The following is a 19,261-nucleotide window of genomic DNA, read 5'->3' as shown; positions in this document are numbered from 1 at the left end:
ATTAGAGGAAGAAGAGGATAAACTGAAAAAGATGACAAAGGACCTACATGCAAAAAAGGAACAACTTGAAATGCAAATGGCATTTGCTGAATCTGATGCTAAACTGAAAGTCCTCGATAAATACGACAAAATAAAGGAATCCCAGGCTGAGGTCAAATCATGTGAATCCCAGGCAAAGACTCCTACAGATGCCATGAATGAGTATCATGACCAAATGCAAGCCAAGCAGGATCAACCCCGATTGACAATGGACATTTTTGATCCGGGAAGCTCACCCCCCCGCCTGACGATGACAGACAACAGTCCCCCCAGCTAGGAGCTAGGTCAAGGATCCCACCTGACCACTCCATGGAAACTATATACAGTCAACCCCTGTCACAGGCAGGTCCATATCTGTCGAGGCCATCACATGTTGCCCATTTCTCAGTTGGACCACTAGGGGGAGGCATTCAGCCAGGATCAGCAACTTACCTGTCCAGGCCATCACACATTACCAATGTCCCAGTTGGTCCACTAGGGGGAGGTATTCAACCAGGTGCACCATCAGGGCACGATCACCAAAGTCACCAGAACACATTAGCTACTGTCATGCACAGGCAGAGTCAAATGACAGAACTTCTTGTGCACCAACAAAAGCTGTCATTGCTACCCGCCAGGGAAAACAACATTTGGCGGAGACCTAATGGAATATCAATCGTTCATAAGTGCTTTTGAACATGGTATCGAGTCCAACACGGACATCAGTAGGGACAGATTATATTATCTGGAGCAATATACCACTGGCCAACCAAGAGAGCTGGTACGCAGCTGCCAGCACATGGATCCTGCAAGAGGATATGCTGAAGCAAGGCGACTGCTGGAACTGCACTTCGGTGATAAAATAAAAATCACAAAAGCGCCTATATACAGAAGGCACTGGATTGGGCTGCTATCAAACCTGAGGATGGGGCAGCACTACAGGCCTATTCATTCTTCCTCCGTGTGTGCTGCAATGCTATGCAGGCCCTAGAGTACATGCATGAACTGGACAATCCATCCAACATGAGAACGGTCATTTCTAAGTTACCCTACAGGCTCAGAGATGCATGGAGATCTGTAGCATGCAGCTATTATGAACGAACCCTGCAAAGAGCAAGATTCACAAACCTGGTTGACTTTGTGGAACGGCAAGTGAGAGTTATTCTAGACCCAGTATTTGGGAATATTCAAGAGTCTACTCCAAAGGTACAAGGCCTTAAAACAAAGATGGGTAACCCCCAGCATCAATCCAAGTCATCAGGAAGCAAAGGCAGGAGCAGTTTTGCTACATCAGTGACACCAGTGGAAACGGAGAAGCAAAAGTCGGATGGCAAAGTCAGTTCAAATGCATTTTGTAAGCCATGCTTATTTTGTACTGGAGAACACGCCATGGAGTGTTGTAAGAAAATGATTCTGACACCTCATACGGAGAAGATTGAATTTCTCAGGACAAAGGGAATCTGCTTTGCATGTCTAAACAGAGGACACATGAGCAAGTTGTGTAGGAATCGCCTGACTTGTCGCTCTTGTCAGCTCAAACACCCAACTCTCCTGCACATAAATAGAACAGACAACCCCAGGAAGGAAGAGAGCACCACCACAGCTACAGCTAAAGGTGAGGAAGTTTCCAGCGCCCTGGTCTCACTGCAGGCTTGCGGGCTTACTGGGGCCAGAGGAAAGGAATGTGCTCTAGCCATTCTGCCTATCCAGGTTAAGATGGCTAAAGGAAGCAAAGTAATCTGAACATATGTGTTCCTGGATCATGGAAGCTCTTTTTGGAATATTTCGATTCCTACATATATATATATATATATGTTCAGGCTCCTGTTAACATATTTGCATAGAATAATTGTCCCACTTTAGAATAATGGACAATTAGAGGCCGGGATGTAGGAGCCATTCTTGAGTTATTTAATCTTTGGGTTTGTATCATGCAATTATTTGAATTATGAAACTGCTTTATGGATTACGAAATATGAAAACGAAAACTGATAATTTGATTGACAAGTCATGATATTATTTACACTGATTATCTTATTGTAACTATTCTTATGATTTGAAACTATGTGTACTTTCCCTTTAAAGAGACCTACCTGAGCTATTCACCTGTGTGGTTTACCTTGATAAGGGGTGGTGGCTTGCGTGGGAGACATGGACCGGGAAAGCAAACAGTTTTTGTACCGCACGCAACGCACGCATGTATTAGATATACACGTTTTGTTTGTTTTGCTTATTGGAAATAAATGATTGATTCATTGTGACAGCCAAACGGATGGATCAGAATCTTTATTATGTGCGCGTAGACTAAAGCTATCCCCGGAGTGGAAGTGGCAAATACGAAATACAAAATTGTTTGTAAATAGCCACTATAATTGGCATTAATAAATCAGATGTCATGCTAATATGTCATGTTCTACAGTAGGACTTAAAACATACCCATTAAAACAAGTCATTCGAATAATAGAAGCCTACTTTGCTGGAACGATTCATTTCAAACGTATACAGCGTGTGTGTGCGTGTATTCTTTTGTGTGTGCGCTCGCGCGCTGACTCGCTACTACTCGTCTTCACAGCCTAGAATATAACACGCCCACTGATGATGTCACGGTTCGCGAGGAAAAACCAACTATTTTCCGGTGCCAGCTGAGCACCGATTTGTCACGTTCTGAACCAATTAATCCCGGTCTGAACGCGCCAGCCGGTACGAGATTACGTTCGGGAACCGGCTCCAGCACGGAGCCTGGCCGGTGTAAAAGGGATATCAGTGATGGAGGTTCCTAGTAGTTGGATGTCTGGCAGCAGTCCCTGCCCACTGTTGCGGAGCCTGATGGCCGCTGGCATGAAGGACTGGCCGAGGCGGTTAGTTGAGTGTCGGGGGGTATATAAGACTGAACGTGCTTCTACTTGACTAGCTCATCGTAGAGGGGGTGGGAGGGATTCTCCCGGATAGCAGCCAGCTTCCTTCTCATCCCCCTCTCTGCCACCACCTCTAGTTTGACCAGCTCGACTCCCACCACAGAGCTAGCCTTCCTCACCAGCTTGTTCAGTTTGTTGGTGTCCCTCGAGTTGATGAGATAATCACGAGTATAATAATTCCAGTAGTGTATTATTCAGTCTGTCGCTTTGACTATTTCGGTTTTGTAACATCATCCTCTCAGCTCCACAGCGAATTCGCTCGCGACTGGGCTTGAAATGCCAAGACATGCTTTATCTTTTATATTTATTACGGATCCCCATTAGTCATCACCGCAGCAACAACTAGTCTTCCTGGGGTCCACACACAACAAAACATACATACATACATACATACATACATACATACATACATATACGTACTAAATACCTATGTCCCTATGCCATAAATGTCATGTATGTTGTGTATGTCATAAATGTCTATATGAATTGAAAATGGGGGACCCTGATGTAAACAAGACAAACGTCTTTCTCAGGTCTGCATCCCCTTAACAATTGTGTGTATTGAGCCGTACTGTATTGTACCCATTCTGCAATCTGTTAAATAAAGTTTTCATTCATTCATACATACATACATACATACATACATACATACATACATACATACATATACATACATACATACATACATACATACATACATACATACATACATACATACATACATACATACATACATACATAACATTATAGTAGCATACATTTAAAAATATATTCCAATAGCATTACATTACACAAACAGTATCAGATCACAGAAAATACAATAAACGGGATTAAACTCTAAGATGTACTGGCAGTTTGTTCCAATATGACATGGCTCTATATAACACTGTTTTCTCTGCTGCATTGGTTTTTGGTAGTAGCAGTGTGACTGTGAACGTTTCCCTACAGGCGTGTGTAGTATTATACTTGTGTCGATCATGTGTACATGATAGCTGTGAATAAAAAACAGAGGTTATATTTCATTGGCTACGCTTTTCTGCTTCGCCTATGGGATACACTCAGCGCCTGTGCGCGTCCAATGAAAACTTCTCACATGCACCTCCCATCTGTCCGACCACGCCCACCTCCGGCCACTCAAAGCCCAGGGCCCTCATTCATCAACGTGACGTAGAAAATGTTCTATTTCCATACTTAAGCACAGAATTTAGAATATGTGCATGCACAAAAAAAACAGGATTTATCATGGTCCTACGCACACCTGTCTTGATAAATATGACTTTGATCCTACGTTTGAGCTCGTGCACTGTTTTAAGTATTTGCATACCAGAACCGCCCCGATGAACCATATACGGTAATGGAATACCCCCATGAAATGTGGAAAAATGGACTAAGCCGAGGGAAGCGTGTTATGTGACAGGCTGACAGATGTGTACACGTACGGTGATGTCGGATATGATATCTATTAACCATTGCTGCCTGGGCAGCGCAAACACTAATAAAGACCGTGCTGGAATATGACTGCCTTTTCCCGTTTTGTTTGATTAATACCCAGGGATTAAAGTTCTCCTAAATTTTTTCCAAATCGCGACGGATTTTCCGTCAATTTTCTACCTGCTGCATATGATTTCTAGAGGCATACAATCTATTTTGATGTCAGTATTGGGTAGCCTATATAAACAATAATACGAGAGCATATACAAGAACAATGAATCTCACTGCCATGTATGATGTAGCCTGCCTTTCAATACATGAACTTGAATTCCATCATGTTTGTGTGCGGGACTCACAAGGCTGTTGTCACAATGGGTGGTACTGGTACAGTAATAACAGTCCATGGACCATGTAGCCTATGTTCTATTATGACATGATCTGTGACGACAAATGTTCTAGAATGTTTGATTAAGATATCATACTCTTGACAGCATGCCTATGATCAACAAAAACGCGAACTTGAATCCCATCATCATATTTACATAGTCTGTCCACTATCTTTATTACTTTGTTATCCCCCCCCCCCCCCCCATCTATGTAAAGCGACCTTGCATGGGTCTCTCTTGAAAGGCGCTATGTAAAATGAAGCTATTATTATTATTATTGTTGTTGTTATTATTATCATGTCTGTGTGCTGAGCTCAGTGAAGTTTCAACGGAGCGAGGTAATCTATTCTAATCAACAAAGTAGAAAGCATTCCGTTGTGGCCAATCTTATTTGGAAACATGACACAAAATAATAGTATGTCGCTTTTTATTTGAAACAATATTTAATGGCGTTTGGAGGTGGGTGTTCTGCTTCTGCCCCCCGTGCCAAACAAGCAAGCCAACCTCTTGTTCCCGCATGAGCCCGTTATAATTACACTACTGTCGCTATTTTACAATGAACTATAATGAATTACGGGTCATACAGAAGTTGAACACGCCAGTGTTGGAAGTAATGCACGGAAGCTTATTTCCGCGTTGAAACTAATGCAGAACTGAGGAGCGCTTATGCCGTAGTAACGATGTTCTACCACTGGGCGTCAGCTACGCATGCTCCGAGCTGTGCGTAAATATAAGCACAAAGTCAAGTTCAAGTTGAAATTGATGAATCCCACACTTTGCTTAGAAATGGTTGTACGCACAGGTTAAGCACATATCTGTGCGTAAGTCACGTTGATGAATGAGGGCCCAGGTGTGGCAGTCTACTTCTCCCTTCCTCATTGTTTCAGCAAAACGAGTGTGCTCACAGGCCTTCTGCAGTTGTAACAGAAGTTGGTTAGTTAGTTAGGTGAGAGATGTAAGGGTATTCCACAACGTCCTTTTTTCAGGACTTCCCCAGCACTTTCGGAAAAGGAAGTGCTTGGGACCGCGGCTCGTTGTGGAGTTTTTCTGGCAGACCGACAATTTCCTCGTTGAGGAGACTGCTGGTATGCTGTGGCGCGGTCGGTGGAAGGCTTCGAGCCCTTTTTACCCCTGCACGGAGGGTTAATTGCAGGCTTGACGTGGCGAAGCGGCTGCCTCGGAGCTTCCGGTGTGGGAATGGGTGGGGAGGGCTTGCCGTCAGCCCTCTGTGGCTCATCGGTCAAGTGCGTGCACACTCCCTCTCTCGGCTCGATGGGAAGCACGGTGACCCTGGGGGGGGGGGGGGGGGGGGGGTAGGGCGCTGTCGTAAATCCGGGTGAGGACTTTTAGTCCTCATCGGAACCTTCGGGGGGGTTCTGTCTCGCGGCCATGGCCGGGGGCTCCGCCTCTGTAAAGGAGAAGTGCGGCTCTTGGAGCTGGAACCCCTTCTGCATCCCGCGGCTGGCGGGGTGCATGGTGAGGTAGACAGTGGTTTGATCTACTCACCTTGTGCGTTTTGGGGTAACTGCGCCCCACTGCGTATGATTGGTGTCCTTCTCTCCGTTCCTCGTTAGGAGGCGCGAGGGGGCCGGACCCCACCCCATGTTTTTCTGATGGTCATGAAGGGGACCTCGGGGTGCATTTGTCGGGGCTACGCGCCCTGCTTCGCCCGTTGTCCCATAGGCGAAGCAGAAAAGCGTAACCAATGAAATATAACGAAGGTTATCCTATAACCCTAGTTATATGATTGCCGTAGCTTTTCTGCTTTAATCGCAGCCCTAAGGACCCTTGGCTGTGTTTCGCTGAAATTCAGACTCTGAAGGGAGAAGTAGACTGCCACACCTGGGCTTTGAGTGGCCGGAGGTGGGCGTGGTTGGACAGATAGGAGGTGCATGTGAGAAGTTTTCATTGGACGCACACAGGCGCCGAGTGTATCCCATAGGCGAAGCAGAAAAGCTACGCCAATCATATAACTAGGGTTATAGGATAACCTTCGTTCTCTTGTGATATAGATATTCCTCATAAACAAGATCAGGCTGCAATCCAGTCTGTCTTCCACCTTCAACCACGACAGCTTGGTATGCATCCCCTCCACAGTACAGGCATAATGGGTACCGTAGTAGGTACCATGGAAACAAGTAGGGCTGTACCGAATAGTTCGAAGCTTCGAAGCTTCATTCATAACATTGACATTCGAATTCTAAATTTATATATTTTTTTATAATTCTCTTTTTAAATGTTTATATGTGTCTATTCATTCTGTTTAAACCAATGGGGTTTTTCTTCACAGTTGCAGATAAAGATTAGGCTACACTAATATTATAGTATGATACTATTGTAGTATATGACTCGTCATAAACATTTTAATAAAACATTTATCATAAATGATGTAGCCTATCTGCATCCGCTCGGCGCTCCATCAAGACGTCACCATCACTTTCGTACCAACCGTGCCCTTATTGGATTATTTATGTTGACGAAACTGACTAGTTATATTCATTAAATAAAGTTGATTAAAAAAAGAAAAAGAGAACTTTTTCACTTTATTCAAATTGAAGATTTAGTTTGAGGATAATTTTTTCTTATAAAGAAAATTTAAGATGGGTTTCCTGTTCCGGTCGGATCAGATGGCTGCTTGATTTTTTCGAGCTCCGTGACCACTCAACATTAACACTTTGAGTGCCAGCGACGTGTAAGGTCGTCTTTTCATGCCCCCCGTTGAGTGCCGACGACGCTAATTGTCGTTTGATTTTTTTATTAGCGATCTGAATTCATATTTCATCAACTGAGTCTCCCGTTGGTACAGCAGACCCTCTAGGAGCTCAGATGGGAAAATACCGCCCCCTATCGTCTATCCCTGTGTAACTGCAGGCCATTCGATTATACTGGTGGATCTGTGTGGGGGGAGCCAACTGGCTCCATTATGCTGGCGAGGGATCTGATGAACATGGAAGTGATCGCGAGTTGGAAAGCAGCCTGGAATATATATTTACAGCAGCCAATAATCAATCGATAAACGCGATCGATATTTGGAATGGCGATCAGGGATTGGAATAATCTTTTTGGAGAACATCTGATCTAAGGTAAGGAGTCTTATGTCACCAGTTTTAGGATAATCAGAGCTGTATTCACTGAGATAACAGCGTGTCCCGTATGTGTGTGCGTGTGTGTGTGATGTTGAGGAAATGAGGTAATCGATTTCTCAGCGCGCTTCTATAGCGTGCATAAGTACACATATACTATCGATAATCTAGCATTTATTTGAAAACGATTCATAAATAGGCAGACAAATGACAACGTGTCTAGTGTATTCGAGAATATTCCAATAAATGCCGTTTATGAGGGAATCTTTCTATTTTCCGAAAATTTTCGAGAAAACTATAGCCTTTCGAAATGCTATAAAAAGTCATTTAAAACATAGATTATGCGTTTTTAACGCTAACATTGAAGTGAATGATGGCATTCAAGGGGGTAAAAAGGAAAACACGGCCGGCACTGAAAGTGTTAATATTGATAACGACATTAATTTCACGGCATACGCTCACAGTAATACATCGTAATTATGACTAAACAAATACCGAAATACGGTCTCCTCGGAGCCGATCTAAAGCTATATGCCAAGGTTCTAGCCACCCGACTTCAAAAGCATATGACATTTCTAGTTCACCCTGATCAGACCGGCTTTATAAGAGGCCGCCTGGTTACTGACAACATCAGACGGTTACTGCACGTGATTGATGCCAGCAAGGATGTTGCAGTCCCTACAGTGGTCATGTCCTTGGACGCAATGAAGGCCTTTGACAGATTGGAGTGGTCTTATTTGTGGGCAGTTCTTAGAAGGATGGGGTTGGGTGAGGGTTTCATTCATATGATCAAAGTTCTCTACACAGGGCCTTCGGCCATGATCTTAACGGGAAAGTTCTGCTCGCCACTCTTCTCTGTCTCACGCTCTTCTAGACAAGGTTGTCCTCTTACTCCCAGACTTTTCGCCTTATCCCTCGAACCTCTAGCTCAGGGGTCGGCAACCTACGGCTCCGGAGCCGCATGTGGCTCTTTAGCCAATCAGCTACGGCTCCCTGGGCAAAATCTTTTTTTCTTAATTTCTTTTTAACTTTTTATTTTTTTTTCTTATTTTGGAGATCGATGTCATACTGTGACAATATTTCATCAACTAAAATATTTAGTCAACTAAAATATTTCATCAACTAAAATATTACGTCACACCCTGCGCCTCTCCCTGCCGTCTGCAAGTGGCTAAAACCTAATAGTTTCTGACCCCCCTGTAAGCTAACCATGGATAAATCCAAAAAAAGGAAAGTCTGAGGAAAATAGAGGGTTTAATTCAGCGTGGACAGATTTATTTGCTTTCACGACTAACGATGCAGGCTTACCTGTATACCTGATATGTGGTGAGAAATTTGCGAACAAAAAATTTACTTTTTATTTTATAGATTTTCCACAAATAAGGGAAGGACTCAAATAGAGCTGCATAGTTCAGGGTTTTATTTCAAAGTAGGTCTACACATGGTAGTATTTTTTCAAAGTGGACTACTGTATCCACCTGAGAGCACCACAGTCCATTGAGGCTTTTAACACTTTAATCGCCAAGGACGCCGTAACTCGTCATTCCCCGCCATGCTAATTCTGCCAATGACGCCGTAACACGTCATTGAGATCAATATTTCAAAAATCTGTGATCGCAATCATATTTCTCCCGCGGAGACTTGAGATCTACTGTTGATCCCCTCTCAACTCTCCAACGGTTCAAGAGCGCCATCTGGTGGCCGATCGGCGGATCGCCCAAACCGGAAACCGGAAACTGGTGCTCATCCAAATTCGGTCCGACCACAATAGGTCCCGGGACTCGAGCTCAACACAATGGATAGCGATCCGTTACCAATAACTCGATAAACAACATGATTTGGACGTATATACTATTATACAACCTGGAGATGGATCGCATATTTCAACATCCCATAATAGGAATCTTTTTGCTCCACGCACATCGCCCAACGGCCCGAGGAGACTGGGGTAAGTTTCAGCATTTATGTTTACCGTGTTCGATACAAACTGCTCTAATGATCATATCACCCACACTACATGAATCATCTAACGTTGGCCACGGAATTATAAACAACCCCCCCCCCCCCCCCCATCCGGTCAACATCAGATGATAAGTAGTAACTTCTAGAAGCACGTCCATTTGACATTTTTTATCTGGCGCCGATCGCTATCAAACTGTATTTGATCATCAATATAATGCATTTAGGGCTATAAATCACGTTCTGCAGAATGCTGCAGAAAACGATAAAAACATATTTATACTTTAGACCGTATTTTAGTATGAATATGTGAATGAAAAAGTATAACGTTCCTACATCCTGAACGATAGATAATTGACGTTGAATGGGCCATAGTAATGTCAATTTAGCAATACAATTTAAAAAGTTATAGCCCTGCAAAGAAGGGGAACTTCTCCATAGACAAATAGAGCTGGCAGAGGATGGTATAAGGATGTACATAAGCGTGGCAGAGAAAGTGTTAAAATGGGCCTAAAAACATTTATTTTTAACCAGGCTTTTGCCTGAATTATTCTTTTACTTTTATTTTTACTTCTATTCATTTTTTTTTTTTTTTTTTTTTTTTTTTATGTTCTTCCATTTCATTGGTTGTTTTATTCATTTAACTTTTTATCTTTATCTCCTGTAGCACTTTGAGAATTTCACAAATATAAAGTGCGATACAAATTGAATTTATTATTATTATTATTATTATTACTTTTTATTTGATAAATGTTCCACAAATAAGGGAAAGACTCAAATATACCTGCATAGTTCAGGGTTTTATTTCAAAGTCGGTCTACAGACACCAGTGTTTTGTCTCCTCTTCTGTTTTATTTTAAAAATAGGTCTACACAGCCAGTCTTTTTTCTCCTCTTCATAAGAGTTTGAGGTTTTCCTTTGTTATAACAGGTAAAAACAGCAATAAGTAAAAAAAATATTATTTTTGTTGCTTTATAATTCCATTAATGCAACAAACTGTGCTATAAGTATAAAGTATAATAAATCGCAAATTACTTTGGGTATGCAATTGTCAGCCATTTTATGCTAAATGTGGGGTATGCTTGGGGAGAACTATATAAAATGTTATACACTGTGTTACCTTCATTTTAAGGGTAAATTTGTTTTGCGGCTCCAGAGGCATTTTATTTTGTGGGAGGGGGGAAAATGGCTCTTTTGATAGTAAAGGTTGCTGACCCCTCCTCTAGCTCAATACATAAGACAATCCCAAATTATATCTCCTGTTTCAATTCAGGGCACACATCACCATATCAGCTTATGGTGATAGGTGATGTACTCCTATTTATGCAGAATCCCGCCGTCTCCCTACCTCGTCTTCTCAGAGTGATAGATGAGTTTGGCAGCCTATCCGGCTTTAAGATCAACTGGCCAAAATCTGCTTTTCTTCCACTTAATGAGCCTGCGAAGGCTACCATCCTACCTGCAAATATACTTATGGTAGAACACTTTAAATGTCTTGGGATTGAAATATTCCCCACTATTAGCCAGATGGTAAAGCATAATTACTCCAGCTTGGGTGACAGGATTACGAATGACTTCAACAGATGGTCCAGATTAAAATATTCATTACAGGCCTGTGCGTCAATAATTAAAATGAATATTTTACCCAGAATTAACTTTTATCAGCTCCATGCTCCCGTTACCTCCTCCTGTTGGTTACTGGCAGAAATTGCACTCTGCCTCATATAGATTTGTCTGGAACAACAAACGACCGCGCTTAAAGAGATCCACTGCCCAGAGGAGTAAACTCGATGGGGGCATAGCATTTCCAGACTTTAAATATTATTTTCAAGCTTTCTCTTTGAGACCTCTGATCACTTGGTTTGACGCTCAAGCAGCCGTGTCCTGGCGACCATTGGAGGAGAAGATTGTGTCCCCATATAGACTTCAGGATATTGTGTATACCATTATTTCAATTAAGCAATGCAAATTACGATTTGGCCCTCTTATCACTCATGTGATCCAGACTTGGCGTGACACCCAGAAAGTGTGTACTAACCACCATCAATGGCACACACATTCCCCTCTATTTAATAACAATTTACTCCTTATTGGACAACAACCTATTAGGTACCCTAGATGGGAAAAGAAAGGCATCCACACGTTTGGGGATATCTTCGATAAATCTGGTCTCCGTTCTTTCCAGGATCTATCCAACGGATATGATCTCCCCGGAACCTCCTTTTTCTTTTATTTACAAATAAGAGCAGCTCTGAAGGCTCATGGCGTTCCATGGGACATTCCACTAGAGCACTGTTTCTCAAAGTGGGGGGCGCGCCCCCCAGGGGGGGGTGCAGAGGCATGACAGGGGGGGCCTTGAGATTTATTAAAAAAAAATATATATATATATCTTTTTTGGATTACAGAAAATTACCACTAAAGTGCTATCTGTTGCAGCTGCACTGTTCTCCATGAAAATACCATTTCTCAAAATCTGAAAATCATTATTTAATAAAACACAGAAAAGGATCACCAAGTTACTCTGGATAAAAAAAACCTTTACAGACAACATTGAGACAAAGCTTCCTGACACATCTCCATCCAAACTCTTGGAAGAACTCTTTGAAATCTCATCTGATACCACCTGGAGAGCTAGTTTCAGAGTGTGGTGCTGAGTACCAAGTATCTCATCTCATGGCCCACCAAGTATCTCATGATGCAGCAGTTAAGGTGTTGATACCATTCAGCACCACATACAGTATCTGTGTGAAGCTGGCTTTTCATCCATGACAGCTCTGAAAACAAAATATAGGGCCAATTTGAAAGATCACGATATTGGTGTTATTTCAATCAATTTAAACATGGCCCATTTCATGACTATTTTGTTGGGGCGAGGGCGGGGGTGGGGGCCCAAAATATTTTGGTCCGCCAAAGGGGGGCCTGACAGAAAAAGTTTGAGAAGCACTGCACTAGAGCATCACCATTTTCACAAATTATTTTATGACAATCGAGAGGCTTCGTTTCTGACTTATCGCCATTTACTTATGTCCTCGTATAAAGACCTCCCCCTGGATACGATTTGGAGAAAGGATGTCCCGGAGTTGGATGTAGATTTTGATTGGGATGCAGTCTGGGAAAATGTTCGGCTATCCTCACGCAACCCAGATCACCAACATATTCATCTAAATTTTGTTCACAGGACTTATTTGACCCCTAGGCGATTTAATCTAATGGGTCTCAGACCTGACTCTCGATGTACCTTATGTCCAAACGATGCCACCGGAACATTTATGCATATGTACTGGGAATGCCCTCCTGTTGAGCTCTTTTGGGAAAATGTTACCTCTCAGCTCTCAGATATTTTCTCTCTGACCATACCTGTTTCTCCTTCTGTATTGTTATTGAATGATGTTTCTCAATTACCGACCTCTACACATGTGGAAAGACTCATTTTAGCCGGCCTCACAGCCGCCAAAAAATGTATTGCCTCACGTTGGATTCACCCAGATAAACTCTGCCCGAAGGTGTGGATTTTCACTTATCTTGATGTGATCTATCTGGAGATATCCACTGCACGTGTTATAGGGGTTAATGAGTAATATCGCGATCTGGTTGGCTGCTGTTACAAAGCTAAAAGAGTGCATATAAATCTCGATTGCTGAATAATACATTATGTATGTAACTCACGTTGAGGTCCTTGTGTTTTTTGTATATTTAATTATGTAAATGTTTTGGGCCCCTTTGGCTGTGGGTCTGATGGTCGCGGGCTCGGAATGGGGGGGGGGGGGGGCCTGGTTCGGGGTCTCGGCGAGTCGTGGTGTTAAAGGGGCATGATGCTTTGACTCGCTGGGGCGAGTTCGGGGTCCTCGAGGGTTGGGGATCGTGGCTGCTGTGTATGGTGATGGAGGGGGCTCAAGATGGTCACTATACACTACAGTCTGTCTCTATTATTGTCTTGTCATTATTGTAATAAGTTACTGTCCTGTGATGTCTTTTTATGTATTATTATTATTATTATTATTGTATTGTGTAGTGTCTTGTTTCATGTGGGAACATTTTTTATTAAAAGATTTGATCAAAAAATATAAAATAAATTAAGATTATGATTACGTCATAAAATATGACGACAGACATTCAAAGCTTCATTCGAAAACTTCAATAGAAGCTTCGAATGTCAAAACATGACATTCGGTACATCCCTAGAAACAAGTAAATATTCGAAGTGGCACCTAACTCCATACACTTTAAACCACAGTACTACGCTACTGACACTGACTGTACTATCAGATTGATTATTGATTATTGAGTATTGCATCTTCCACCTTTTGTTCTTCCTTCCAGGAGACACCTGCACACCTACACAGAGCAGCAGAGGTGAACCTCGTCCACCACCTGAAGAAACTGGAGAGAGACGGCAAGATAAGCCTGGGTAGGAAACTGTTATGTCACCTCAGAGCAAAGACAATAGGGAGGTGTAGTATGACGTCACTTTTAGTTTCCCGCACGGTCCACCCGTATAGGGATTTGTCATTAGGAAAATGGATTATCGGCTATTGTAACAATTCTGCCTCATGAACATTGGCAAGCTTTCCATTTTTGCACAAAATTAGTTCCCTTCTATCACTAACATTATTGTTTAAGCATTTTTGGTTGCAATAAAGGTAGTTATAAGGTTTTTAATTTGTCGTTAAAAAAGAACTACACTTACCAGTGTCGTTCAGTGCTGTCACTGTAGTTCCTCAGTGAACGAAAACATAAACGTTGTTATTTTGTTACCTTTACGATTAATTGCGAATTTTTTCATGTTGAGCTATACTGTAGATTGTGGATGAATACACACAGAAAGGTACACCATGCCAATGTTCATGCTTTATTCGTTTTAAACGAGACTATTTAGAAATGGGTCCATTGGAAATACATGGCGATTTCAAGAGGGGTGGGCCGTGCGGGAAACAGCAATGACGTAACCACTACACCTCCCTATAATCTTTTACACTGTGAAACTGTATATAAATAGCTTACAATCAATCCAAAACATTTGTATTACTCAAACTGTTCATTTATGTAAATGTTTCTGGATGACGAGCAAACAGTGTTTCATACAGTATCTCTCGTCCTCAGATAGCAGAGCAAACTGGCTACGTAGCATATCACCTTCAAGTTCACGTTTCTTTATTAGTCGTATGTAGGTCAACGGTACAATGAAATGTGTTGGAGGAGAGAAACAGGTCAGCTCAGCAGTAAGAGCACTAGACGTATTAGAGCACTAGTCATATAAAGATAAAAAAGGGAAATGGAAATGAGGATTTGTAAAAGTGATGGGTGTATACAACAATGTAACAATGTAATATTGCACTCATGGAATGGGGTATGAGAGAATGGAATGGGATGAATAAAATATATACATACAGTATATGACAATGACATATGTATATAATGATTGAATGATTGGTATGTAGCAGTCCAGATTCAATAGCAGCCGTCATGGTTGATGGTCATGGTTTTATGCAAAACTACTATTATTACGAAAACGCCAGTGGTATTACTACTACTGCTGTTACTACTTCTACTATTACTAATACTACTACTACTACTACTACTACTACTACTACTACTACTACTACTACTACTACTACTACTACTATTATTACTATTACTATTAATACTACTACTACTAACTACTATTACTACTACTACTACTCCTGCTACTACTGCTAATATTGCTGCAACTACTACTACCACCTGTGATACTACTACTGCTATTACTACTACCCACTATTACTACTACTCAAGCTGCTGCTGCTGCTACTACTACTATTATTGCTGCAGCTACTACTACCATTGCTGCTGATACTACTATTATTACTACTGCTGCTTCTGCTACTACTACTATTGCAGCTACTACTACAACGACTATTACTAGTCCTGGTGCTGCTGATATTACTTCTACTACTATTGCTGCAGCTACTACTACTACTATTACTACTAACTACTATTACTACCACTATTACTACAACTCAGCTGCTGCTGCTGCTACTACCATTACTACTGCTGCTGCTACTACTACCAATGCTGCAGCTACTACTACTACTACAACTACTATTACTAGCCCTGCTGCTGCTTCTACTACGTCTACTGCTATTGCTGCAGCTACTACTACTACCATTATTACTAATACTACTACTACTACTACTACTACTACTGCTGCTACTATTCATACTACTATTATTACTACTACTACTACTACTACTACTACTACTATTCTATTACTACTGATGATAAAAAGTTATAAGAATACATGTAAATAAAGTAATCCCTTCATAAAGGGAACTTACTCAAATAATAATAATAGAAAATGTGTGATTATCCATAAGACCACTGTAATGCAGTCCAGTCTCGGTGAACTCTCATGTTTGTCTTTTCAGTCGATGACTCCACGCATTTCAACAAATGGAAGAGTAACTTGTGATGTTCGCTGAAGGTCTGCAACACGCTGTGACGTCTATCCAGACGAATATCTGTCAGAATGTCATGTTTTTTAGTACTTCAGTATCTAAGCTGAATGCATGAAGAATTTCCTCGTGGATTTGAAAATATAAAAGGGGTGAAGATGGTGGTTTGCAGCTACTACTACACTAGTACACTGTACGGGTGCTGGAAATCCTTGAAAATGCTTGTATTTCAATGTGGTGTTTTCAAGGTTTGAAAAGTGCTTGAATTGTGTATAAAGTGCTGGAAAGTTATTGAAATTGTAATTGCACTGTATATACTTTAATAATAAATCGCTATCTGACTGAATAGTTAGGTTTTTAGATAAAGAAATACAATTTCGGAGATTGCCTTTCATGCAAAATGAAGAGGAATCCTCTCTCGAGCCTCGCCACTTGCATGCCCGCCCCGCCAACGGCACCCCCTGCCCCTCCTGAAAAGCTTGCTTTAATCCCAGTAACGTTAGCGAGCTAACGTGAGCAAGCTTCTTATTAAATGTTTTAAGACGTTAGCAAGCTAGTGAGCTAGCGTTGCCACAGACGGCTATGTTTATTGTTCATGTTGACAACGACAAGCGACACCGTATATTAACACATTGTGCACCATAAACGGCGTAAGTCGTTATTGCCCGCCATGCATTGAACAACAACAACGGCGTAAATCGTTTTTGGGATCAATATTTCATTTTGTCGCCATGGCATTCATAATTCATCCAGCCTCCCTCCGGACTGCAGCGGCACCCTGTCTGAGATTGCAACGCCTCAATACCGCCGCCTGGTGGATGGTCGGGCGAGTTACACTCACGTCAAACCGGAAGTGGCGGTCGGTACATCGAGGAAATCCCTCCGGCAGTCATATCTTGTTACGGGACTCCAGACAAACACTCGAGTGCATTTGGATCGCTTTCGAAACGCAATAATCGATATGATTTCGGCGTTTATTGCGCCATATAAACCGGAAATGGATCTAGGAGATCGGCGTCAAATAATTGGGATCTTTTTCCTCCAGTCTCATCGGCGAACGGTAAGAGGACACTAACGTTATTTTCAGCCCGATTGCCTTGTTTGCAATCAGGCTGATCAATATATCAACCCATACTAAATAAAGCCGTTACTGACGATCAAGGAATTATAAACAACCCCCCCCCCCCTTTCCTTCACGCATGATGAAGCATAATGTATACCGATCATATACATTTGAATTTTTTAATATAGCGTGTATAGGAAAGAAACTCCAATCGATAATCTATCATATGCGTCAGGGCCTATAACTAGCGTTTTTGGAATTACAGCAGAAAAGCTTAAAAACATACTTATATTCTCGAAGGTATTAACACATGAATTAACTAAATATAACGTTCCCACATCCGGAACGATAGATAATCGATGTTGAATGAGCCATAGTAATGTCAATATAGCAATACAATTTAAAAAGGTATAGCCCTGCAAAGAAGGTAAACATCTCCATAGGGTTACAGTGCTGGTAGACTGGGTATAATAATGGGCACAATGCCCGGCGCCCAATGTGTTAAGGTGAGTTAATAAATTCACTGCTCCGCTCTGATAAACTGACTCTTCGGTCAGAGTGTCCAGTCTGCACAACTTGAGTGCGCTCACTCTGACACACTGAAAGCCAATTTACCTTCAAACAAGTTTTGTTTAGCTAACGCCATTATGCATCGGAGCTGTGGTTTCGCTGTGATCAACATGGCTAACAAGCAAATCAATTCTTTCTATTTTAAGGAATGTTCTGTAGGATATGTCAGCAACATAAGAAGCCAGCCAGCTACTAAATATTTGATTGAAATTGAAGTTTTATCTGGTGATTATTTGAGTGATTGTTTCATATTGGCTCAGCCCAGGTTATATAGGATGCCAAGTCTACATCATGTTGGTTGTTTATAGCACAATAACATCTGATTTAATGTGATGGAAGAAGTAAAATGATCATTTTGAGTAAATATTTAATTTACCAGCCGCATAAGATGCTGGAAAAGCTTGAAAATGCACCTTGAAAAAGCTTGAAATGTGCTTGAATTTTGCTTTGGAAAAGGTGTAAGAGCGGAAGCGGCTAAGTGGCGCAGTGGGCAAGGCGCTCGCCACTAATGGAGGAGATGCTGGGTTCGAGCCCAGCTCTCGGCATTGCTACCAGCTTGGCTGGTCGTTCATACTAATACAATTGGCAGTATTAGGGGGTGGGAAGCTGGTGGGTGGGGATCGGAAGTTGTGGACAGCGACTCCTACAGGTCGGTTGGTGCGCCTGCACAGCAGAATCAGAAAGCAACGAGGGCGGGGTGTCCCTCCCACGCAGACCCTTGCCGCTGAGAGATCGCGCTGTGCAGGTGAAAAGATGCGACGGCTGCCTCCTCGTGTACCGGAGGGGACACGTGATGCAAGGCTTCGTCCACATTGCAGCCGACCTGTGGGAGGCATGGCCTAACAGCGTTCGAGACAGGGGAGGGTAGAATTGGACAATACGAAATTGGGAGGGGAGAAAAATAGAAAATGGGAGAAAAAGTAGATATAAAAAAAAATAAAAGGTGTAAGAACCCTGTGGACTAGTTGAAGAAACATGGCTTGGTTTCAAAACCAAATTCTCAACAATACTAAACGACATGGCCCCCCTATAGAGTAAAAAATCGCGCTGAGCCGTGGATGCACTCCGAAATATTGACCTATGAAAACCAGAGACAAAAAATGCTCTGAGTTTCATAAAAGTCAGTCAAAGCTTACCAAAAGCTTGAGCAGTGAACGCCAAGCCCACGTGACTGAACTCAAACTGCAAAGAAACAGACTAAGAAATGACATAAACTCCATGATCAAAACTGCAAAAAAGAATTTCATCAATGACCAAACTGAGGAAAACTCAAATAAACCCTGTGAACTTTGGAAATTACTCAATAATCAACTAGGCTGCAGTAAAAAACTTAAAACCAGATTTTCAAACATAAACATAAAGACGGTCAACACGCTCATCACAGACGAGCTGGATGTGGCGAATT

At 42.0% G+C, this 19,261-nt stretch overlaps 1 protein-coding gene across 1 annotated transcript in view; it reads left to right on the top strand.

The window, feature by feature from the left end:
• Positions 1–18,411, top strand: part of lactb2 (lactamase, beta 2) — a 100,685-nt gene extending 82,274 nt beyond the window's left edge. Inside the window, exons 6-7 of the mRNA XM_084319814.1 lie at positions 14,113–14,200; positions 16,197–18,411. Coding sequence (XP_084175940.1) covers positions 14,113–14,200; positions 16,197–16,240 — 132 coding nt within the window. The 3' untranslated portion in view covers positions 16,241–18,411. The remainder of the gene's footprint in view (positions 1–14,112; positions 14,201–16,196) is intronic.
• The last annotated feature ends 850 nt before the right edge of the window (positions 18,412–19,261 follow it).

Source organism: Notolepis coatsorum (genome assembly GCF_963971535.1).
Source record: "Notolepis coatsorum genome assembly, chromosome: 8".
NCBI lineage: Eukaryota > Metazoa > Chordata > Actinopteri > Aulopiformes > Paralepididae > Notolepis > Notolepis coatsorum.
Note: the sequence above shows the minus strand (reverse complement) of the source record. Positions and strands in the feature narration are given on the sequence as shown.